At 34.2% G+C, this 24,885-nt stretch overlaps 1 protein-coding gene across 4 annotated transcripts in view; it reads left to right on the top strand.

The window, feature by feature from the left end:
• The first annotated feature begins 356 nt into the window (after positions 1-356).
• ERGIC2 (ERGIC and golgi 2) overlaps positions 357-24,885 on the top strand; it is an 88,185-nt gene continuing 63,656 nt past the window's right edge. For 3 of the 4 annotated variants that reach the window (XR_013179618.1, XR_013179619.1, XM_077170427.1), the window contains exons 1-5: positions 357-466; positions 14,048-14,193; positions 15,967-16,075; positions 17,293-17,339; positions 19,479-19,549. Coding sequence is in view for 2 of the 4 variants with exons in the window: in XM_077170427.1 (XP_077026542.1) it covers positions 14,088-14,193; positions 15,967-16,075; positions 17,293-17,339; positions 19,479-19,549 (333 nt within the window). In the remaining 2 variants the exon portion in view is untranslated. The remainder of the gene's footprint in view (positions 467-14,047; positions 14,194-15,966; positions 16,076-17,292; positions 17,340-19,478; positions 19,550-24,885) is intronic. The other variant, XM_077170428.1, reaches the window with a different exon arrangement.

The raw sequence follows: 24,885 nt of genomic DNA, 5'->3' as shown, positions 1-24,885 counted from the left end.
CTGGGGAAAATAAAAGCCAAGGTCTAAGAGAAGGCACAAAACGTGAGGCAGTTTGGAAGACTGATACGCATCGCGGATCCGAGGGATGATTTCTGCGCCTAAGGCTCTCATTAGTAATGAAGTGCGGTGTGAGTTGAGATTGATTCCGTGGTTAAGTGTCAGTCAGAAAAGAACCTCTCCCTTTCTAAACTAGTAGATACCGGTGAGTCTACAGGAGCACAACTAAAATTCCAGTCCTCTTTCAGTTAACCTCGCCCCTTAAGTCTTGACCACGCCTCTTGATTCACTGAGCACTTCGTAGGCAAAGGAAATATCGCGAGAATCAAACCTTGCCCCACCCCCCGCCCCTTCTGACGTTTTCAGAGCTGATAGTTGCTTTTGTTCTCGCGGTGTTTCCGGGTACACGGGAGTCCCGGCGACCCGGGCTTCTGTGAAAGATGGCGGTCGGCTGGGACTGTAGCACAAGGTAAAATGCTGAAACGCCCGTGGGTGCTGTGCCCAATTTATTCTAGGGATGCTAGGGACATGAATGCGCTTAAAGGGCTGAAAGCCTGGCATGGGGTTGGTTCTCTATCTTCATTATTGTCGTCTGGAGAGCGGGCCTGGCCGAGGTGCTTCTCTACCTCCCCCGGGGGCGTTACTGGCGGGACACTTGGGCAGCGCTGCGACCCAGAACTCCGCTCTCCGCCTTCCGGCTGATTGCTCTGTCGTGCAACTCGAAGGAGTTCAGGAGCCTTTTCTGTACCCGCTGACCCTTAGTCACTTCTTTTCTCAGTTAACCGGTACCCTGGTGGTTTCTCCCGTCCCTGGGCGAGGAGGGGCTCACGTTGTAAAGACCAGCTAGGTCATGGTCCTCCCGGTTGTCTGGATCCCGGCCTCTCACTCAGACAAATGCCACATTCTTGGCGGCACGTTGCTCTCTCTCTTTTTAAGAAAGAAAGAGAGCTTGGCCTCGACTCGGAGGAGAGTTTCTCACGCCACTTGGGAAAATGGGAAAAGGACAGGGCAGGGAGAAATTTAGGTGAGACAGCTCAGAATGTCACTACTTTTCGTAACGCAAGAATCCGCTGTGAAGTAACATGTCAACTGGAGGTGGAAAATAGCCTTGGGTATTGGTACTATGCTGAATTGATAGGTCATTGTTTCAGTAACTTTTATAGTTAGTATTCGGTGCCATGGGGACTTATGGTAAGTTACTTAATATGTGTTTAAATGTTGCAAGACTGACTTTCTGAAGCAATTAAAGATACAATTAAAAGTTGTATCTACTAATTTGATGTTTGGAAGTTCCATATTTCAGGTAATTGCTTGCCTTTCTACACTGAACTCTGGAATACATACATTAAAAGAAATGAGCCAGATTAATTCATTGAAGAAGGACGTATGCTTATTCACCAAACCTTGTTACTATCTTTAAATTGGTTTTATTATTCTAGTTCTCTTAGAGGAAAAACGTGAGAAAGAGAAATTCCATGGTTTCAGGATGGGCAAGGAGGTTTTTCCTTTTTGATGGTAAACTTTAGTATGCAACTGAGTATTGCAATGGCTTGGTAGTACAAATCATAAAAATATATTGGGTTTGAAATATCTCTCTCGCAAAGGAAATCAGTCTTGGTCTGGAACAACAAAAAACTATATAAATTGTAAAAACTCTTCTTTAAGGATCATGATTTAAATGGAAGAAATATTGAATCTCATTTTTGGAAATTATTTTTAGGCAATCTGTACCTGCTGTAAATTCTGTTTAACTCAATTTCTAATATATTTTCTGTCTTTTAACTTGTTGGTATGCAAGTTATTTAACTTCTATAAGCCTTAGTTTCAACATCTTTAAAATGGGAATAATAGTAAATGTTAATGTTTCAAGCCAATCTTGAAACATTAACAATATATCTCAATACTTAGAAAATAGAGGAGTCAGCAGCAGCTTATTGGAAAACTGTTAAACAGCATTGCGAAACTATCAACTTTTAAGTGATATCTCCCTCCTCTGCACTCTTAGGGCACTTTATATAATTCGTGTAGCACTTAACATATCTGGTCTGTGCTATGGCTGTTCAGACACAGGCTTTAAGCACAGTGCCATATTAACAGTGCCTTGAGGCAATACTAAAAGCGTGCACCATAAGAGAAACATTGAAAAATGGAATTTCATTAAAATTAAAAACATTTGCTCTATGAAAGACTCTGTTAAGTGAATGAAAAGACCAAAGCCACAAACTGGGAGAAAATAATTGCAAACTGCCTATTTAAGAAAGTAGTTGTATCTAAAACAAGTAAAGAACTCTTAAAACTCAATAATAATTTTAAAAATGAATTAAAAGTTTGAATAAACACTTATCAAAAAAGAGATATAAATGGTAAACAAGCATATGAGCAGATACTTACTGTTGTTAATCATTAGGGAAATGTGAGTAAAATCATGGTGATATAGTACGCATATGTTAGAATGAATAACATTTCAAATCTGACAGTACATTATAAATAAATAAGCAGAGCAGTTGGAATGCTCAAACATTGCTAGTCGAAATGCGAAATGGTACAGCCACTTTGGAAAAGTGTGGCATTTTCTTTTAGAATTAAATCTATACTTATCATATGACCCAGGAATCCCACTCCTGGTTATTTACGCAAGAGAAAGAAAACTTATGCTCACATAAAGTCCGTGTTGTGGAAGGTCATAGCAGCTTTATTCATTATCACCCAAAACTGAAAACAACCCAAATGTTCTTCAAAAGGTGAATGAATTTTTTAAAAGGCAAAAACTTAGTACGTCAATTTAATGGAATACTACTTGTCAGTAAAAGAATTGACCAGTCGATACATCCAGCGGTATGGATGAATCTCAGATGCATTGTACTAAGTGAGAAAAACAGTTTGAAAGGCAACATAATAAATGGCTCTCTTAGTATAACATTCTGAAAAATGCAAAACTATAGATAGAAAACGAATCAGGATTTGGGGATGGAGGTATGATTTGTCTCAAAAGGAGACAGTACGAGGGAAAGGAGATGGAAATGTTCTGCGTCTTGATTGTAATGGTAATTAGATGACACATTCTGTGTCAAAACTCAGAAGTAAACACACACACAAAAGAAAAGTTGTAAAATATATTTGAGAAAGAAAGCTTCCTGAGGGTGAGAACTTTGCCATATTCACCCTTATAGACTCAAGACTGTAAGCATCAAGATATACAAGTAATACTTTAATAAACATTCATTGAATAAAAGTTACTACAGTTCAAGCTTGAAACTCACAATTATCCAAACACAAAAGATGAAGATTGGAATTAAACTGATCTAAAATAATCTTCTGTCACAAAAATGATAATTTTAAAGATTTTGTACAAGTCCTAGAAAACGTCTTTCTGCAAAAGACATACTTAATAATAAACGAGGAGTTAGGATAAACAAAACAAGCTTGCCTCCATATTGTGGTTAACCTTGCCTTTGACTCCACAAACTCGGTACTAGACTAACAGACAGGAAAAGGCCAAAATTTGTTAAACACCTGGATGTGCCAGAAATTTTATGAAATTTTACAAATATTTTCTCTTTCATTCTTCAGACAATACTTCAAGGCAGGTATCCTCATTGTTTTGCAGATGAGAAGGTTAACTACCTTGCCCAAATCACACAACTATTAAGGGGAGTTGGGGAAGAATAAAATCATGCTAATGAAGACAGAGGACAAGGATTGTATAGACAGTAAGATGTAGTTTCAGGTCCCAGGGTCCAAGCTGAGTATGGGGGCAATGGTTTTGGCTCTTATTTGTCATGCTAGTATCTGTCAGTATCCTGATAAATATTAAATTTTCTGTTTATCTTGAAAAAAATGGGAATAATAACAATAATACCTAGATCATAGGGTTATTACCAGGATTAAATGACTTAAAACAATTAGAACAATACTGGCAGACAGTAAGCACCCATTAAGTGTTAGCTTTTGTTATTTTTTATTTTAGTTTTCTAATTTTTCTAGTAACAAAATGATGAAAAATTTTGAAATTATAGAGTGCTGATGTTTGCACAGCATTGTGAATGTGATTGATACCATTGAATTGTACACTTGAAAATGGTTAAAATGGGAAATTTGAATCGTATAGATGTTACCACAATAAAAGGTTAAAAAATGAACAATATTTTGGGGGGTCTCTAGTGTTGAAGTGAAAATAAGCTATCATTCGTAAATTAATATTGTCAAATATTTTAATGTAATATATTCAAATAATTTAAATTTTCAGATAGGTCATAATTTGGTTTTTAGTTTCCAAAGTCCAGCTGTGGTCTGAATGTTTGTTCTGTCCCCTTGTCTCATTCTTATTAATGTCCAGAAGTATCAACCAATTAAATATTTCTCATATTGCCAAATATAAATAAAATATAGAAGTTAATTCATAAATCTTGGAGATGAAAGGTGTTTCCGTTTTTGTTTGTAAAAACTGTGAACCTCACATGGTAAATGCTTTTCTGATTGTGAATGAATGCCATAGGATGAGTGCAGTAAGATTGTGAGTTTCAAAGGATGTGATGGAATGGGTAGAAGAGACATTCAATGATTTGGATACTGAAACCATTAAGGAAATTGTAACTATATACAGATGTTTAGTACAAGAATGCAACAAGTACTGAAGTAAGAAATAGTTTGCACCATTGCTTGGAGCATGGACTCTGAAGCCAAGCCAATGTATTAGAACAATGCCTAGCACGTAATGTGAAAAGTTAGATATAAGACTATCTATGTAGTAAGCTATTGTTAGTAGTAGAAGGCAGATTTCAAAATTGAAGAGAAAGTTGAGAGATCAGGATAAAACAGGCTGCTTCTTTACCCTTTGAGTCTCAAAATGAGCTCAGGATTGGAAGGAAATTAACATCAGTAGAAAGTCAAGTTTCATAAAAAGAGATAGAAGCGTTGCTTTTAGAAAAGCTGGAAGTTATTGGATAATTTGCTTGTTAAAACACTGGCTCTGTGGAGTTCAGTGGCAAGTATTAGAGATGGAATGAATATCTTGGAGATAGATTAGTGCTGAGCTTATCCTGCCCTAAGCCAGGTTTCATAAAAAGAGGAGATAGAAGTATTGCTTTTAGAAAACTGACACAGCTTAGAATGTGTCAGCAAGAGTAGCAGAGGTTATAGAATCTAATCATGGAAAATAGGACAAAGGAAGATGGAGACTGGGAGGTGGCTGTGACATAGACTAACTACACTTTTAAGGGAGAAGTACTGAATAAGCTTTATGGCATTTTAGAGTGTTTGTAAAAATAACTAACTGCTTTCTGTACATACATATGGATATACACATACATACCTACATATAATTTAAAGCAAAGGATTTTAAAAGTTTATTGTTATATATAACAAATAAAAATTTGGGAAGTAGATTTCACTCTTTTGTTCATTTGCTGAACAATGCTATGCCTACTGACTGTCTTTTAACTTAATGATATGCAAGTTATTTAACTTCTGTATGCCTTAGTTTCAGCATCTTTAAAATGGAATAATAGCAATAATACCTAAATCATAGGATGATTATCAGGATTAATTGACTGGCATGGAAATTTGAATACTGCCATCTTTATGTATCAGCCACTGTTCTAAGTGCTGGAATTCCCATGATGAAAGCAGCAGTGAAGAATCCTTCTTCTTATGGATCTTATATTTTTATATATTCACATTCCTAAGTATGACACGTTTTTTTGTGTGTGTGATTTGGAAGCTTTGCTACTGAGGCTGTTCCTAGGGAGATTTTACTTCCTCCTTCCGTCTGTAAATATTTATTGAATACCTGCTATGGCCAAGCATTAGAGATAGAAAGATCAAGTCATACAAGTTTCCCACTGTAATAGTCCAGTGGAGAAAACAGAAAAATAGACAAGCAGTTAGAAATAGTGAGACAATAGAAAATTAAGCAAGTGATTAGAAATACTGTGATAAGAGCAATGTGGTGTTCCAGGAGCACATAGATTCTGAGGGTCATTGAAGGCTTTTTGCGTTCAAAGGAGAGATATCTAGTCTGAGACTTGAAGAGGAGGTAGGAATTAGCTCAATGTAGAGATGGGAAAAGGGAATCGAAGATTATTTCTGGCTCAGCGAACATGAATTGGAAGTGGTTCAGCTTGGCTGGAACATAGACTTAGGGATTGGGTTTGGAGAGAGCTAAGCAGGGTCTGATTCTTTTTTTTTTTTTTAATTAAAGAAAAAAAAGAAATTAACAACATTTAGAAATCATTCCATTCTACATATGCAATCAGTAATTCTTAACATCATCACATAGATGTATGATCATCATTTCTTAGTACATTTGCATTGATTTAGGAAAAGAACTAGCAAAACAACAGAAAAAGATATAGAATGTTAATATAGAGAAAAAAATAAAAATAATAATAATAAAAAATAAAAATATATATATATAAAAAAGACACAAACAAACAAAAAAAACTATAGCTCGGATGCAGCTTCATTCAGTGTTTTGACATAATTACATTACAATTAGGTATTATTGTGCTGTCCATTTTTGAGTTTTTGTATCTAGTCCTGTTGCACAGTCTGTATCCCTTCAGCTCCAATTACCCATTATCTTACCCTGTTTCTAAGTCCTGCTGGTCTCTGTTACCAGTGATATATTCCAAGTTTATTCTCGAATGTCGGTTCACATCAGTGGGACCATACAGTATTTGTCCTTTAGTTTTTGGCTAGACTCACTTAGCATAATGTTCTCTAGGTCCATCCATGTTATTACATGCTTCATAAGTTTATTCTGTCTTAGAGCTGCATAAGATTCCATCGTATGTATATACCACAGTTTTTTAGCCACTCGTCTGTTGATGGACATTTTGACTGTTTCCATCTCTTTGCAATTGTAAATAATGCTGCTATAAACATTGGTGTGCAAATGCCCGTTTGTGTCTTTGCCCTTAAGTCCTTTGTGTAGATACCTAGCAATGGTATTGCTGGGTCGTATGGCAATTCTATATTCAGTTTTTTGAGGAACCACCAAACTGCCTTCCACAGCGGTTGCACCATTTGACATTCCCACCAACAGTGGATAAGTGTGCCTCTTTCTCCGCATCCTCTCCAGCACTTGTCATTTTCTGTTTTGTTGATAATGGCCATTCTGGTGGGTGTGAGATGATATCTCATTGTGGTTTTGATTTGCATTTCTCTAATGGCCAGGGACATTGAGCATCTCTTCATGTGCCTTTTGGCCATTTGTATTTCCTCTTCTGAGAGGTGTCTGTTCAAGTCTTTTTCCCATTTTGTAATTGGGTTGGCTGTCTTTTTGTTGTTGAGTTGAACAATCTCTTTATAAATTTTGGATACTAGACCTTTATCTGATATGTCGTTTCCAGATATTGTCTCCCATTGTGTAGGCTGTCTTTCTACTTTCTTGATGAAGTTCTTTGATGCACAAAAGTGTTTAATTTTGAGGAGCTCCCATTTATTTATTTCTTTCTTCAGTGCTCTTGCTTTAGGTTTAAGGTCCATAAAACCGCCTCCAATTGTAAGTTTCATAAGATATCTCCCTACATTTTCCTCTAACTGTTTTATGGTCTTAGACCTAATGTTTAGATCTTTGAACCATTTTGAGTTAACTTTTGTATAGGGTGTGAGATATGGGTCCTCTTTCATTCTTTTGCATATGAATATCCAATTCTCTAGGCACCATTTATTGAAGAGACTGTTCTGTCCCAGGTGAATTGGCTTGACTGCCTTATCAAAGATCAAATGTCCATAGATGAGAGGGTCTATATCTGAGCACTCTATTCGATTCCATTGGTCGATATATCTATCTTTATGCCAATACCATGCTGTTTTGACCACTGTGGCTTCATAATATGCCTTAAAGTCTGGCAGCGTGAGACCTCCAGCTTCGTTTTTTTTCCTCAAGATACTTTTAGCAATTCGAAGCACCCCGCCCTTCCAGATAAATTTGCTTATTGGTTTTTCTATTTCTGAAAAATAAGTTGTTGGGATTTTGATTGGTATTGCATTGAATGTGTAAATCAATTTAGGTAGGATTGACAACTATATTTAGTCTTCCAATCCATGAACACGGTATGCCCTTCCATCTATTTAGGTCTTCTGTGATTTCTTTTAACAGTTTTTTGTAGTTTTCTTTGTATAGGTTTTTTGTCTCTTTAGTTAAATTTATTCCTAGGTATTTTATTCTTTTAGTTGCAATTGTAAATGGGATTCGTTTCTTGATTTCCCCCGCAGCTTGTTCATTGCTAGTGTATAGAAATGCTACAGATTTTTGAATGTTGATCTTGTAACCTGCTACTTTGCTGTACTCATTTATTAGCTCTAGTAATTTTGTTGTGGATTTTTCCGGGTTTTCGACATATAGTATCATATCGTCTGCAAACAGTGATAGTTTTACTTCTTCCTTTCCAATTTTGATGCCTTGTATTTCTTTTTCTTGTCTAATTGCTCTGGCTAGAACCTCCAACACGATATTGAATAACAGTGGTGATAATGGACATCCTTGTCTTGTTCCTGATCTTAGGGGGAATGTTTTCAATTTTTCCCCATTGAGGATGATATTAGCTGTGTGTTTTTCATATATTCCCTCTATCATTTTAAGGAAGTTCCCTTGTATTCCTATCTTTTGAAGTGTTTACAACAGGAAAGGATGTTGAATCTTGTCAGATGTCTTCTCTGCATCAATTGAGATGATCATGTGATTTTTCTGCTTTGATTTGTTGATATGGTGTATTACATTAATTGTATTTCTTATGTTAAACCATCCTTGCATACCTGGGATGAATCCTACTTGGTCATGATGTATAATTGTTTTAATGTGTTGTTGGATTTGATTTGCTAGAATTTTGTTGAGGATTTTTGCATCCATATTCATTAGAGAGATTGGTCTGTAGTTTTCTTTTTTTGTAATATCTTTGCCTGGTTTTGGTATGAGGGTGATGTTGGCTTCATAGAATGAATTAGGTAGCTTTCCCTCCACTTCGATTTTTTTGAAGAGTTTGAGGAGAGTTGGTATTAATTCTTTCTGGAATGTTTGGTAGAATTCACATGTGAAGCCGTCTGGTCCTGGACTTTTCTTTTTAGGAAGCTTTTGAATGACTGATTCAATTTCTTTACTTGTGATTGGTTTGTTGAGGTCATCTATTTCTTCTTGAGTCAAAGTTGGTTGTTCATGCCTTTCCAGGAAGCCGTCCATTTCATCTAAATTGTTGTATTTATTAGCGTAAAGTTGTTCATAGTATCCTGTTATTACCTCCTTTATTTCTGTGAGGTCAGTGGTTATGTCTCCTCTTCCATTTCTGATCTTATTTATTTGCATCCTCTCTCTTCTTCTTTTTGTCAATCTTGCTAAGGGCCCATCAATCTTATTGATTTTCTCATAGAACCAACTTCCGGTCTTATTGGTTTTCTCTATTGTTTTCATGTTGTCAATTTCATTTATTTCTGCTCTAATCTTTGTTATTTCTTTCCTTTTGCTTGCTTTGGGGTTAGTTTGCTGTTCTTTCTCCAGTTCTTCCAAGTGGACAGTTAATTCCTGAATTTTTGCCTTTTCTTCTTTTCTGATATAGGCATTTAGGGCAATAAATTTCCCTCTTAGCACTGCCTTTGCTGCGTCCCATAGGTTTTGATATGTTGTGTTTTCGTTTTCATTCGCCTTGAGGTATTTACTAATTTCTCTTGCAGTTTCTTCTTTAACGCACTTGTTGTTTAAGAGTGTGTTGTTGAGCCTCCACGTATTTGTGAATTTTCTGGCACTCCGCCTATTATTGATTTCCGACTTCATTCCTTTATGATCCGAGAAAGTGTTGTGTATGATTTCAATGTTTTAAAATTTGTTAAGACTTGCTTTGTGACCCAGCATATGGTCTATCTTTGAGAATGATCCATGAGCACTTGAGAAAAAGGTGTATCCTGCTGTTGTGGGATGTAATGTCCTATAAATGTCTGTTAAGTCTAGCTCATTTATAGTAATATTCAGATTCTCTATTTCTTTATCGATCCTCTGTCTAGATGTTCTGTCCATTGATGAGTTTGGTGAATTGAAGTCTCCAACTATTATGGTATATGTGCCTATTTCCCTTTTCAGTGTTTCCAGTGTATTCCTCATGTATTTTGGGGCATTCTGGTTCGGTGCATAAGTATTTATGATTGTTATGTCTTCTTGTTGAATTGTTCCTTTTATTAGTAGATAGTGTCCTTCTTTGTCTCGTTTAACTGTTTTACATTTGAAGTCTAATTTGTTGGATGTTAGTATAGCTACTCCTGCTCTTTTCTGGTTGTTATTTGCATGAAATATCTTTTCCCAACCTTTCACTTTCAACCTATGTTTATCTTTGGGTCTAAGATGTGTTTCCTGTAGGCAGCATATAGAAGGATCCTGTTTTTTTAATCCATTCTGCCAGTCTGTGCCTTTTGATTGGGGAATTCAATCCATTAGCATTTAGGTTATTACTGTTTGGAGAATCTTTTCCTCTACCATTTTGCCTTTTGTATTATATATATCATATCTGATTTTCCTTCTTTCTACACTCTTCTCCATACCTCTCTCTTCTGTCTTTTCGTTTCTGACTCTAGTGCTCCCTTTAGTACTTTTGCAGAGCTGATCTCTTGGTCACAAATTCTCTCAGTGACTTTTGTCTGAAAATGTTTTAATTTCTCCCTCATTTTTGAAGGACAATTTTGCTGGATATAGAAGTCTTGGTTGGCAGTTTTTCTCTTTTAGTAATTTAAATATATCATCCCACTGTCTTCTAGCTTCCATGGTTTCTGCTGAGAAATCTACACATAGTCTTATTGGGTTTCCCTTGTATGTGATGGATTGTTTTTCTCTTGCTGCTTTCAAGATCCTCTCTTTCTCTTTGACCTCTGACATTCTAACTAGTAAGTGTCTTGGAGAATGCCTGTTTGGGTCTATTCTCTTTGGGGTGCGCTGCACTTCTTGGATTTGTAATTTTAGGTCTTTCATAAGGGTTGGGAAATTTTCAGTGATAATTTCTTCCATTAGTTTTTCTCCTCCTTTTCCCTTCTCTTCTCCTTCTGGGACTCCCACAACACGTATATTTGTGCGCTTCATATTGTCCTTGAGTTCCCTGATCCCCTGCTCAAATTTTTCCATTCTTTTCTCTATAGTTTCTATTTCTTTTTGGAATTCAGATGTTCCATCCTCCAATTCACTAATTCTAGCTTCTGTCTCTTTAAATCTACCATTGTAGGTATCCATTGTTTTTTCCATCTTTTCTACTTTATCCTTCACTCCCATAAGTTCTGTGATTTGTTTTTTCAGTTTTTCTATTTCTTCTTTTTGTTCAGCCCATGTCTTCTTCATGTCCTCCCTCAATTTATTGATTTGGTTTTTGAAGAGGTTTTCCATTTCTGTTCGTATATTCAGCATTAGTTGTCTCAGCTCCTGTGTCTCATTTGAACTATTGGTTTGTTCCTTTGACTGGGCCATATCTTCAATTTTCCAAGCGAGATCCATTATTTTCTGCTGGCGTCTGGGCATTTAATCAGATTTCCCTGGGTGTGGAACCCAGCAGGTTGAAAGATTTTTCTGTGAAATCTCTGGGCTCTGTTTTTCTTATCCTGCCCAGTAGGTGGCGCTCATCTGTCTGCAGGTCCCACCAGTAGAAGATGATGTGACTCCTTTAACTTTGGTAAACTCTCGCTGTGGGGGAGGGTCGTCAGCCGAAGTGGCTTAGGGGAGCGTCTGTCCAATTCTCCCAGCCGGCCCGGGAAGGAGGGAGGGAGGGATTCCGGCCGCCTGCCGCCCCGGCCCGGAGAAGCTCGCGCCCCTTGGTGATCTCACTGCAGCAGGTTCTCCCAGCCAGTCAGCCGTTCCAGAATGGGGTACGCTGTCTTCTTGGTCTCTGTCGTGGCTCCGGGAGCTGTTCTGTACCGTTTCTACTTCCCTAGTAGCTGTTCTGGAGAAGGAACTAAGATCCGCGCATTTTACTGAGCCGCCATCTTCTCCGGAAGTCCAGGGTCTGATTCTTGTAGGGCTTTTAAACTATGTTAGAGCCTCAACTTCTAAGTATAATGGGAAGCTTGCCAAAAATTTTAAGAGAAAAGTTATTTGATTAGGTTTATGTATTAAAAAGATTATTGGTTGTAGTATAGATAATAAACTGAAGGGTTGAAGATAGGAAGTTGTAGCAATCCAAAGATCGTGTGGTAGTTGGCACTAAGGTCCTATTAAAGAATTTCTCAGTGGGCCTAAAGAGAGGGCAGGCAGATTTGAAAGAAATTTAGAAAGAACTTAAATTGAGGGATGTAACCCAGGTTTTTAGCTTGTGCAGTTATGTGCATGTCCCCGTAATTAAGATAGTGAGTACAGGAAGAAGAACACGTTTGGGTGGGAAAATAAAATATTCATTTTTGGATTTGTTGTGTCTGAAATGTCCTTGGAATATTTTGTTTAGTTAAAAGATGAGAGACTGGAACTTGTTTAATTATTAACTCTAATGGGAAAGAATGAATAGAAATTGAAAGACTGAGTAAGAGTTAATCTTGATATAGTTATCACTAAAACAGATAGAAATTAAATGTGATTATTATTTCAGACTGCACAGACTCCGACGGACTTATGCTTGATACTCAGAAGCTTAAAAATGAGAAGATCAATTTTTTGACTGGCATGGAAATTTGAATACTGCTATCTTTAGGGAAAACCATGTACCTGAAGAGCATAAGCATGATCTGAAGGCTGCTTTGTTAACATGGAATCAGCAAGAGGAATTAGTTGGATGTTAATCAACCTAATTAATGTGTCCAGTTCCACATTAGGGCTGTGGCTCCTCCATGGACTGATTAGGATTGTCCCTCATCTTGGTCTCCTCTTTTTTTGGACTGTGCTTATGATTATTTCAGGTTTTTATATCTCTAGCCCTCCTTATTTCTCCATGAATTCCATTCTATTAATTAATCCTACCCATTAGATTTCTGACAAGTCTTTCTGCTTTGTTCCAGAAACATTCTTTTTCTTTTAGTGACTCTTCCAATCATCTGATTTTATCTATTATGTGTTTATTTTATTAATGGAACTTTGATTTCTGAGATTGCTTTCTAGTATCACCTATATATTGTTTCTCTTACAGTATTTGTATAAAGCTCTCATAAAATAAATATTTTAAATTTCAATTCTTTGACTTTATGCATTTTAGACATGATTGACTTACTGATCAAAAAGGAAATAGCAAGCGGTCTTTTTAAAATATTTTTATTATAAAGAGTAGAAAATTTGGAAAGTCCACAGTTCTCTCAAGAAGGCAGTTAAAAATCCTTTCATGATCAATGTTTAATATTTTGGTGTATAGACTTTTAGTTTGTTTCTTATATATCTTTCCTGTCTTTCATAATATTAGATCAATATAGCCTTCTAATCTTTTCTTGTTAAGTTATCAAACATATTTTCTCATGCCATTAAATGTTTTATTAGAATATTTTAAGCAGTTACATAGATTTTGACATTAATTAATCTTAATTTGTATATTGGAAACCATAAGTTTATTTCAGTTTTCAATATTTATAAATAACATTATTAGAAATGTCCTTATATTAAAATTTTTGTCCACAACATATATTATTTCCTTAGGATACATTCCTAAAAGAAGAATTTACTTAGTCTGGGGGAGGGGTGAATATTTACTTTCTCATTAGCAATGTATGAGCATGACTTTGTTACTTCATTGCCCTTTGTTACTGAAAAAGTACTATTTTTATGTATTTGTCGGTTTAATAGAAGAAAAATCAGTGTTTATTTTAATTTGTATATTTAAATATTGCAAATATGATTTAATTGCTCTTCATGTTTTGTTTGCTGTTTAATGTGTATATGCATCAACTGCCTTTTCTTTAAATATAGTTTTGGTTGGGGTGGAAATGGGGAAAGAAGTGTTGTACATAAATAAATATAACACTTATCTTTGTTAAAGCAGAATAAGAATGTCAAGTTGTTCCAATGACATTTATCAATTATCCTAAAATGTAATGTAATTACATACATCATTCCTGGGGAGGACAAACTTTTGTCTTTTTATTTTGATTAATAAATTTATTTATTCCTCAGCATGACTATATGAAGGAAGAGGAGGAGGGCTTTCCTGAAGATGAGGCGACTGAATCGGAAAAAAACCTTAAGTTTGGTGAAAGAATTGGATGCCTTTCCAAAGGTTCCTCAGAGCTATGTAGAGACTTCAGCCAGTGGGGGTACAGGTGAGTATCAGTTAAAATTCAAATTCTTGTCACACAGTTTGCCCTGGTTTTATTCTTCTCTATGGTGTCTAACCCAGTGCAATCTATGCATTTAGCACTGTGTATTAACAATTTTCCTGCTTTGGTGTTCTTCAGTTATGTATAATTATGTTAACAAGGTTATTTTATATAAACAAATTGTAATATTATATGTAAATCAAATTGTTCTTTAATGATGTGGAAACTACCTCAGTCCTATTTTGGTTAAGAGGAAATCAAACATAATAATTCTTAATTTCATTGCATTGAAAAAAACTTTATGGCATAATGGTTAGTTAAGAGCCTAGACTTTGGAGCCACGTTGTCTGGATTCACAGCTCACCTCTGTCCCTTTTTAACTGTGTTGCTTTAGGGAAGTTAACTCAATCTGTGCTTTAGTATCTTCTTCCATGAAATGAAGATAATATTAATGTTTACCTCTTAGAGGGTTGCAATACCAGTGAAATAAGTTTATATTTATAAAATGCTTAGAGTAATACTGGCATAGAAGTTTTTAAAATAGTCAATAAATAATAAAATATATAAGAAATATAAGACACTATAACAACATTTACAATGATATATTTTCCCATAAAGAATTAAGTCAAGTTTCATACAGAATTGATATTTAATTTGGTAAAATGTGTAATAAGCTGTTGCCATTTCTAATCTCTTGTGGTTAAGTTTTGCTAATGAAAATGGCACATAATAATTCTTTGATCTTGAATCTTTTACTTCCTTTTGTAAATGAGGTGATTTATTATAAGATTGCAAAATAAGGTGTTCTAGTTTGCTAGCTGCCAGAATGCAACACACCAGAGACGGATTGGCTCTTAATAAAAGGGGATTTATTTCATTAGTTCTTCAGAGGAAAGGCAGCTAACTTTAATCTGAGGTTCTTTCTTACGTGGGAAGGCTTGGGGTGATCTCTGCTGGCCTTCTCTCCAGACCTCTGGGTTCCAGTAACTTTCCCTGGGGTGATTTCTTTCTGCATCTCCAAAGGCTTCGGCTGAGCTGTGAGTGCTGAGATGAGGTATGCTGAGCTGCTTGGGCTGTGCTACACTGAATCTCTTGTTTAATCACCGGCCAATTAAATCAAACATTATTCATTGCAGGAGGCACGGCTCCTAGCCTACTGCAGATGTAATCAGCAACAGATGAGGTTCATGTACATCTCATGTCCACAGCAACAGAACTAGGTACCTTCACCTGGCCAGGTTGACAACTGAATCTTCTAACTACCACATAAGGAATAGATGAGATTTTTATTAGAAGCTTGGAGGTGTTACTGAGTTTCTGGAGCACAAATGATTTTTAGATCTCAGGATCTAAGAGATTTAGCTAGTTTTTATTTTCAGTGGATACATTTTTAATTGTGAGGGGACTATTTCAAGTTTGTATTGTAAAACATGTTTACTTTTATCTCATTGTCTCAGTGACACTGCTATATATAAGAAAGTAAAATTTTTGTGTCTTGTAAAATTTTGGCAAATCATTTTAGTGAGAAATGCCCCTTGAATTGAATAAATAAAATGCTTTCTCAACAGTATAGATGTTTGTTCATTTTTGTCTTCATTAAATCTTCATTTTTTAACCTATTTTAGAAATAAAATTCTATAAAAACTTTTTTTAAAGCCTTATGTAATAGCTTTGTTCTAATGGCAATCATATTGGGACATTTTCACTAATGCAGAATCTCACTTGAAATAGTATCTGGATATTTATTTGATTGTTTTTCTCTTTTGTGTTTCTCAGTTTCTCTTATAGCATTTACTACTATGGCTTTATTAACTGTAATGGAATTTTCAGTATATCAAGATACATGGATGAAGTATGAATATGAAGTAGACAAGGATTTTTCTAGGTAACTTTTTACTTCCTGAAATGCTTCAAGGTTCAAGTAATTTTAAAGATAACATAGCTTTTTAAAACATGTCTAATACTTTATGTTTGGTTTATTTTAGTTTTGAAGAAATCATCTTGAAAATTTCTCATTAATTGAGTGCATTAGGTGAAACATTTTGGAATCAAAATTATAAATATGCTTAGATCTTAAAACTTCCTGTCTGAAAAATGTTAGAAGTTAAAATTTTTCCCTTAGATAGTGATAATGAAATAATTGGTTTGATGTTTTAAAATTCCTCACTCTTTAGAGTTTAAAATATCTTAATTGATCTCTGTGAGGTGTAAAATAAATTGTCCAAAGTTATAGAATATACACTTATAATTTGGTTTCTGTAAATTGTATCTAACTTTTTTAATTGATCGAAGATAACCTTTTATAATATTACATTTGTACTAGATAGGGACTAATTTACAATCCTGGCTAGTTTTAGTCCAGCTCTACTATTTACTAGCTACATGACTGTAAGGAAATTACTAAACCTGTATCCCCATGTATGCTTCACTTTCTGTATAATGGGGATAATAATTATATTACCTTCCTCATGCATTTGAGAGAACTAAATGAGTTGACATTGGCTGTGTAATCTTCAGCAAATCATATAACTGACTTTTTGGACCTCAATTTCCTCGTCTATAATATGAGTACAGCTCTATTGCCATTAGTTTTTTAAAGAATTTATTGTTGTTCATATTTTGTTTTGTAGTAGCAATGATCACTTTATTTTTTCCAAGTGAAGTCCTACGTATTTCACTACATAATTATGATGGTGATATCCAGAAACCTGTCTACTTGGCCTTTTCCTTTATTCCTATAGCATCTCTTGAGTGTACAGTTTGAACTCTAGACATCATTAAAAGTCTGTGAGGCTCTAAAAAATATATAATTCTGATTGAAACCAGATGTATAATTATTAGAGTAAAAAATAAGTTTCAATAGAAAGTATAGGACCAAAGTTGATTGTACGTATACTACTATTAATGATTTTTAGATTACTTTGAGTAATTATTTATGGTATTGAAAATTGATTGTCTTTGGCTTGACTGTAAAATATGTTATCCAAGTTCTAATCAGCATATTGTTTTCTGTTGGAATCTGAATGTTTTCATAGATCACTCGATACATATTTCTCATGTTTTGTGGATTAAGTACTAATTTTTACTTCTTTGTCTTTTCAGCAAATTGAGAATCAATATAGATATTACTGTTGCTATGAAGTGTCAGTGTAAGTATACCTTCAACTTGAATCCCTGTATAGTTTATAATTCAGTTACCAGTAAAAAACTGAAACCATTGGTTATATTTTAACTTTATTTTTCCTTTATAATATTTTAAAATTCTTGTGGCTTTATTTAATAATACTGATTGTTTTTCTTACCAGATTAATATAAAAGAATTAGCATAATTTCACATTAGTACCACTAGTATAAAAGAAAATCAGAGAAAATTTTTGTAAATCAGAGTTCTAGTTTAAATATGTTTGTTTCTTCTATGGAGTGCCAGTTTTTACATTCATGTTCCACAAACATATCTTGATTGTATGTTTTAGTTTTATTACCAGTTACTTTTCCACTTGCATGTTAAAGTAGAGACCCATGTCTTTTGAGTTAATAATGAAAAGTCATCCTTTTATGTTATCTTCATAGCTGGTAGAAGTAGTAAAGTGTTAATATACCTGATAGTTAATATCAATATTACTTTCAAAATTAAGGATGTGTTTGCATGAAAAATATCTTTTAAATTACTGCTGAGAATTAGAGATTAATATTTCCGTAGTTGAGATAAAAAGTTTCTTTTTACATTTTATTGTAGTAACATATTATAACCTAAAATTTGCCATTTTAGCCATTTTTAAGTGTAAAGTGATATTAATTACATTCATAATGTTGTGCTACCATCACCATGATCCATTACCGAAAGTTTTTCATCATCTAGAACAGAAACTCCATACCCATTAAACAGTAACTCCCCACCTCCTTCCCCCTTCTGCTAATCTCTAGTTTATTTTCTGTCTCTCTGCATTTCCTTATTCTAGATATTTCATGTAAGTGGAATCCTACAATTGTTGTCCTTCTGTATCTGGTTTATTTCACTTACCAAGTTTTTCAAGGTTCATCCATATTGTGGCATGTATCAAAATGCCATTCCTTTTCATTGTTGAATATTTCATTGTATCTTAGACCACATTCGTTCATTCATTTTATCATAGATACTTATTTTGTTTTCAGTCTTTGTGGCTTTTGTGAATAATACTGCTATGAACATTGGTGTACAAATATCTGATTGAGTCCTTATTTTCAATTATTTTGGGTATATACCTGGAAATGGAATTGCTGAGTCATATGGTACTTCTGTGTTTAAGTTTTGAGGAACCATCGAACTATTTTCCACAGAGGCTAAATCATTTTGCATTCTTACCAACAATGTATGAAGTTTCATTTTCTCCACATCCTCAGCAACACATTATTTTCCAGTAGTCATCCTTTTGGATGTGAAATAGTATGTCTTTGTGATTTGGATTTGCATGTTCAAACCACATTAAACATCTTTACTTGTGCTTATTGACCATTTGTACATCTTTGGAGGATGTCTCTTGAAGTCAGACAGAATATTATGAAGTCTGAAATGGTTTTACCCAATCAAGGAGATTAATTTCTGGGTATTTTCATCTCAGGAAAACCTTAAATCTCTTTTCCTTTTCCATTATTTTTCTTTATTTTAGTGGTTCTAAGAGATAGAAATTTTATATCCAAACTTTGAGTTATTGTTAATATTTAATATTATATTTTACCTTATTTTGATATTCCCATACCATTAGGAATTTTAGTTTTTTCAAAATAAACTTGTGGGCGGGCAGTGGTGGTGCAGTGGAAGAGTTCTCGCCTGCCATGCTGGAGACCAGGGTTCGATTCCTGGTGCCTGCCCATGCCAATAAATAAATAAACAAACAAACAAATAAATAAAATAAACTTGCTATTTGTTGGTTTAAAAGAAAAGACATCAGTAGGTTTACCTTAATATTGCTTTTAATCTCTAAAAATAATTCTCACAATATTTTGTGCAGCAACAATTTTCTGCTTCTGATCTGAGTCTTGCCAGTTTTAAGAGTTCTTCAGTAAAGTTTATGCTTTTTACCATGGGATTCCAGCTCATCTTTTTTACTGAGCAAGAAGTACAAACACATGATTTTTAGCATAATGTCCACCAAAGCTGTTATATAATGCTACTCTTTTAACTCTTGAACATACAAGCAGATTAAGAAAATGATTCTACATACTTTGAATGTTCTGATTGTTGTCCTAATTGTATCAGATACTGTTTGGCTCTGAGCATAGAATGTGAATCTTATTTCTTTTTTATGCAGATGTTGGAGCAGATGTGTTGGATTTAGCAGAAACAATGGTTGCATCTGCAGATGGTCTAGTTTATGAACCAGTAAGTTTGATATACCTGGTTTTTAAATATGCTTTGAGAAATTGTTTCCTTGAAGATAGTTTTGGGATTTGCTTTTAGTTTTTTCTGAGCTAGTTTTTTATGTTAACTAAACGTTTAGAAAAGTAGTTTAGGAGGGAAAAAAAAGAGGAAAGATAAAAGAAAATAAGTTAATATTAAAGCCTTGAGACGAGCTGTTAATGTTTTTGGATGTCATTCTAAAGTCTTTCTAATCTTACTATTTTATATCATGTTAATGCTTCCTAATAGTTCTCTTTTTTCTTGTAGTTGCCATGGTAATGAAATTTTATTTTATTCCTCTAGTGATTTGGAAACTCTATCCTATTTTTGTTGTACTTTTACCAAATTTAAGTTTCTAAAAATAATGGAGCTGTATTTCTCTTTTTTTTTAAGAGGTGAAATTTCATATGCATTTACTTCTTTCTCCCTCCTCTACACCTCCATTTCTCGAAGTTTGTAAAATGCTTATTTTCATAGTCAAGTTGGTAGCATAATTGATTGTTTTAGAAAACATCATTACAGGGGCTTATACTGGTAATAAGTTATGATATGAACTAGCCCTAAGTAAACTTTTGAGAATGGAACGTGGACCCCCAGCCCAGGTGCTTTGAGCAGCTTAATGCTCTGTTGACCTTGTGGTATTTGTGTTTACATATGCATTCTTGAGTTCTTTTGTTTACCATTGGCAGTTGTGAACCATTCTTTAAGCAAAATTGTAAAGTGAAAACAGAGTTGGAAGGAACCTTAAAAGTAACAGGATGTAAGATAAAAACACAAAACAAAACAAGTAACAGGATGATGGGGCTGAAGCAAAAAAAAAAAAGAAAAAAGCCCTTCGGTTGGTTTTGTCTGTTTTGATCATTCAGTCATTATTAGCTTGCAATAACAGAATGTATTTATGTCTTTTGATATACACTTTTAAAATTGAAATTTCTACAAAAAAATAACTTATGGCCACTCTGAATCTCTTTTTCTTGACCTCTGTTTTTCCACTTTAAACTCTGAATTTCTCTTTTCCCACTTTTAAACTCTGATTTCATGGTAATTTTTTATGAGGTTAACAGTTTACAAATTCAGTTACCATGTTAGAGCATAATAAAATGACCTGACAGTGGGCAGCAGAATGATGACTCAGTGGCAGAATTTTCGCTTGCCATGTTGGAGATCTGGGTTCGTTTCCTGGAGTCTGCCCATGCCAAAAAAATATTACCTTGCAATGTAGATCCACATAATTATGATTAGACACTTTTAACATTTGCATCTAATTTCATATTATATGAAGAATAATTATTCATATTTAATTTTGTGTTTTATTGCTTTTGTATACCTTTCTTAGGTTCTTTATTTTTGTTTATCATTTAGTGGAGGGACTTTTGAGACTTCATTTTCAGCAAGAATATGTGGGTATTTTTCATGGTCTCCGGTATTACTGCAATATCTTTCTGTTTTTCATGCATGTGAACTTAAGGTTGGCTGAGGATTCTTGCTTTAAGGTGTATTACACTCATATTTTCTAGGCATTTGTTTCTTTGTCTTCTGGCATGGTTATTTTTCCTTTGCACATAACCTACTTTATCTACTTGAATGATTTTTAATTCTGTTTTTGAAATTCAAATATTTATCTAAGTTTGGATCCCTTTAATCTTTTCTTTTACTTGGTGATATTGATGTTCTGAATGTTTAAGCCTTTTTTTATTTTTGCTTGTTTGTTTGCTTTAATATGCAAAGCAATGTTTTTTCCTCTTATTTTTAAAATTTTTATCAAATGATTTTGAATTTCATGGGGTGGCTCTCAATATCTGTTGATTCTTGCAGTATATACATATTTGGAACTTTGCCTCTGGGTTCTGGGAGATTGATTACCCTGTCCCATCAAGATCCAACCTTTTCAGTACATTCATTGCAAAATTAAAAGTTAGTTATCATATTTTCCACTTCATGTTGCAGATTGATCCATTTTTTTCTGCTTGCATAATCCTAAATTTCATTGATAATATAATTATTAAAGCAACACTTTTCCTCTTCTTTTTAGGAATGGTATCATAGAAGAAAATTAACTCTTAATTCCTCAGATTGGCCACTTCTTTCAAATTAATGAATCACTTTATATATCCATTTATTTGTTTTTCTGTCTTTTTCATTTTCAGGATGGGAAAATAAGGGGCCTCATTAAATGATTGAGAATTGAAGTGGACTTGATGTAAAGTTTCCTGTCTTTCCAACCTAGGTGAAAAAAGAAGGGTATCTAGTTTAGATATTCTATGTTTCTTCTAATTCTCAGATTAGAACTTCAGATGCTTTTGAGAAGAAAGGAGGAAGTCACGGTTGGGTCCAGAATGGCAGAGTAATTCAAAATTTCCTTTTCTCTGTTTATTTTGACACCCTAATTTTAGTGAGAGTAGCTCCTCCTATCTTTAACTGGTGAAACTATGACATTAGGAAATAGCTGTGACAATGTTCTTGCTTAATTTAGAATATTCTTTCAGGCATTTATGAGCTGGGAATAGGCACTGCTATGGAATTCCTCCAGTGTGTGATCTCTGGCACCCAAATGAATTCTTAAAAGTGTCCCGAAGATGGAAATTGCCTCTTTCTCAACTCTCTTGCTCTTTTATCACCTATCTCTTCTCTGAACTAGCAGAAATCCTTTCAGTTACTGCCTACATGGGATTTTTCTCAAAAGTATTTTCCTTTGTATGCTGTCTTGCATAAATTCTTCAAAGTTTTCAACATATGAATGCTAATTTTAAATGATTTAAAGTGATAATATAGATTGTGTCCTTCCTGGTTTTTAGAATTCTTTGGACATTGTTAAGAATTTGGTTATGAGGGAACTTAAAGTGTTTATATATATTCATCCTAAACTTATTCTCTAAAATTTTTTGTTCTATTTCTGTAGCATTCTTTCCATATTCTGAGTGTCTAGCCTGCTCATTCTTTTTTTTTTTTCACATTAAAAAAATGATTCCTGGTTTTGTTTATCTTTTTTATTTTTCTTAGATATCCTGTCTCTCCGGGAAGGTATTTATTTATTTATTTATTTATTTATTTTTAAAGAAGTTATAAGGTTTACAGAAAAATTGTGTAGAAAATACAGAGTTCACATATGTCTTCCCTCTACTCACAGTCATCCTTGTTTTAATATTTTGCATTAATGTGGAGCTTTTGTTAAAATTGATGAAACAGTATTATAATTATACTGTTAACTATAGTCCAGAGTTTATATTAGGGTTCACTGTGTTGACAGCCCTATGTTTTTTTTAAAATTTTATTCTGATAGTGCATATTTGTATATGATCTATATATATCTCTCATAAAATTTCCCCTTTAAACCACATTTTAATATATAATTATAATTCTTTAATATATAATGTATAGTTCTATAATATATAATTCTTTCTTCTTCTTTGGCTCCCATAATGCATTTATTGCTGTACTTAATGGTGTTCCATAGTTTTCTTAGGCTCATTTCAGATTTTTTTCATTCTTTTGTTTTGTTTTCTGTTTTTCAGCTTAAATCATTTCAGTTGTCTTCAAGTTCAGATTCTTTAGCTCACTCCAATCTGCTGTTAAAACCTTCTAGGGAATTTTCCATTTCCATTATTGTGGTCTTTAATTCTAGTAATTCTAGAATTCTAGTATTCTAGTATTTAATTCTAGTATTTCTGTTTGATTCTTTTTTTTGTCAGTTGAGATTCTCATGTTGTTCATTCTTTCATTTTTCTGATATCATTTTGTTCTTTCTCCATATTTTCCTTTATTCCCTTTGACATATTGAGGATCATTTTTTTTTAAGTCTTTGTCTGGTATACTCAAAGTCTGGTTTCCTTTTTTTGATGCTTTCTGAATTTTTATCTTTTTCCTTTGGTTGGTCCATCATTTTCTGTTTTTTTATTTGTTTTGTAATTTTTTTTTACACTCTGTACATTTTATATTTTAAAGAGTTAGGTCTGGGTTTAGTCCCTGAGCTATTCCCTAAGTTTATATCTAGCTAGTGATACAACAGAAGTCTCCTTGAGTGCCAGTAGCTTACAAAAACAAACCAAAGCAAAAATTAGCTTTCATAGTCTTTTCAAAATGGCTTCTTATTGGCTGATGCTCTTGTTCAGAGTTTAGTCCCCCGATCAAGGTTACCTCAAGGCAGAAGTGAACTTCAGGGGCCCTCCTGAAGTTCACTTCATTGAGCTTGCTTCTTTTTCTGGGCTTTTGCTTGTTCCTGGCCTTAGAGATTTCCCTATTTATAGGAATATGAAAGTGCCCTCTACTCCCTGTGGGATAGACTTGCTCCCTTCTTGGGTGTTCAATTGTATGTTTTAATGTTGAAAATCCTGTGCCCCAGGCCACTTAGACATAATTGTTTCTTATACTGCTTTAGCTGTCTGCAAACTGGACAAATTCTGGAAGAGCAAGCCAGAAAAGAGTTTTCTTATTCAGCCACTCAGACTACCATTTGATAGATTGGCACTTACATGTAGGCACCCCAGTATGTTTATAGGGATTGATTACGCACTCCAGAGCAGGGACATGGATGCGTAATGGGAACATAGGCTGGATTCCATATCATACCATGTAGGGGTTTGGGGAAGGGCTAGCAAGGGCACCATGTACTGTCCCTACCATTTTTAAAGGTGTCTTTTCTTGAGTCAGCACTCAAATCAAGAGATACAGTTCTGTAACCTTTCAACTGATTTTTGGAGTTTTTAGGAAGATAGCTCTGCCAGTTTTTGCTAGTTGTTCAAAAATTCTTAGGGGGAATGGTTCCCTGGAGCATCTTATGCTGCCATCTTAGTCCTTTCAAGCCAGTAAGTTCCTTAAAAGCATTAGCTTTATTCATTCATCTTTATAGTTCCCCAAATATATATCTAATATGCAAGATGTAAGGCAATCAGTGAATAAGTTAGAATTATGTAATTGTGACAGAACAGTTTCTGCCATCTCTTCCAACTGTTTGTGGAACAGAAGTATTTTATTTAAATTTAACCTTCATGTAATTAAAATTCATGTCTTAACCAGAAAAATCGTGAATTTAAGAATGCTTGTGTAGTTTCATCAATAATTTAAAAAGTGTTTATCAGTGTTTTTAGGTAAGTATTCATTGCCTTTTTAAAATCAATATTAAAGTAATTAAATAACAATTATTGTCTTATTTTAAATTATTTGGAAGATAGTTTTTACTTTTTTAAATTTTTCATTCTTAAATGCTTATAAGAAAACGGGGGCCTAGATTGCAAGCTTTTATAGCAGACACATTTAGTCCGAAGTGGTGATTATTATTTCTGGATTTCGAGAGGCTATTTAATACATATATATATAGGAAG

This window comes from Tamandua tetradactyla, chromosome 7, assembly GCF_023851605.1.
Source record: "Tamandua tetradactyla isolate mTamTet1 chromosome 7, mTamTet1.pri, whole genome shotgun sequence".
NCBI lineage: Eukaryota > Metazoa > Chordata > Mammalia > Pilosa > Myrmecophagidae > Tamandua > Tamandua tetradactyla.
Note: the sequence above shows the minus strand (reverse complement) of the source record. Positions and strands in the feature narration are given on the sequence as shown.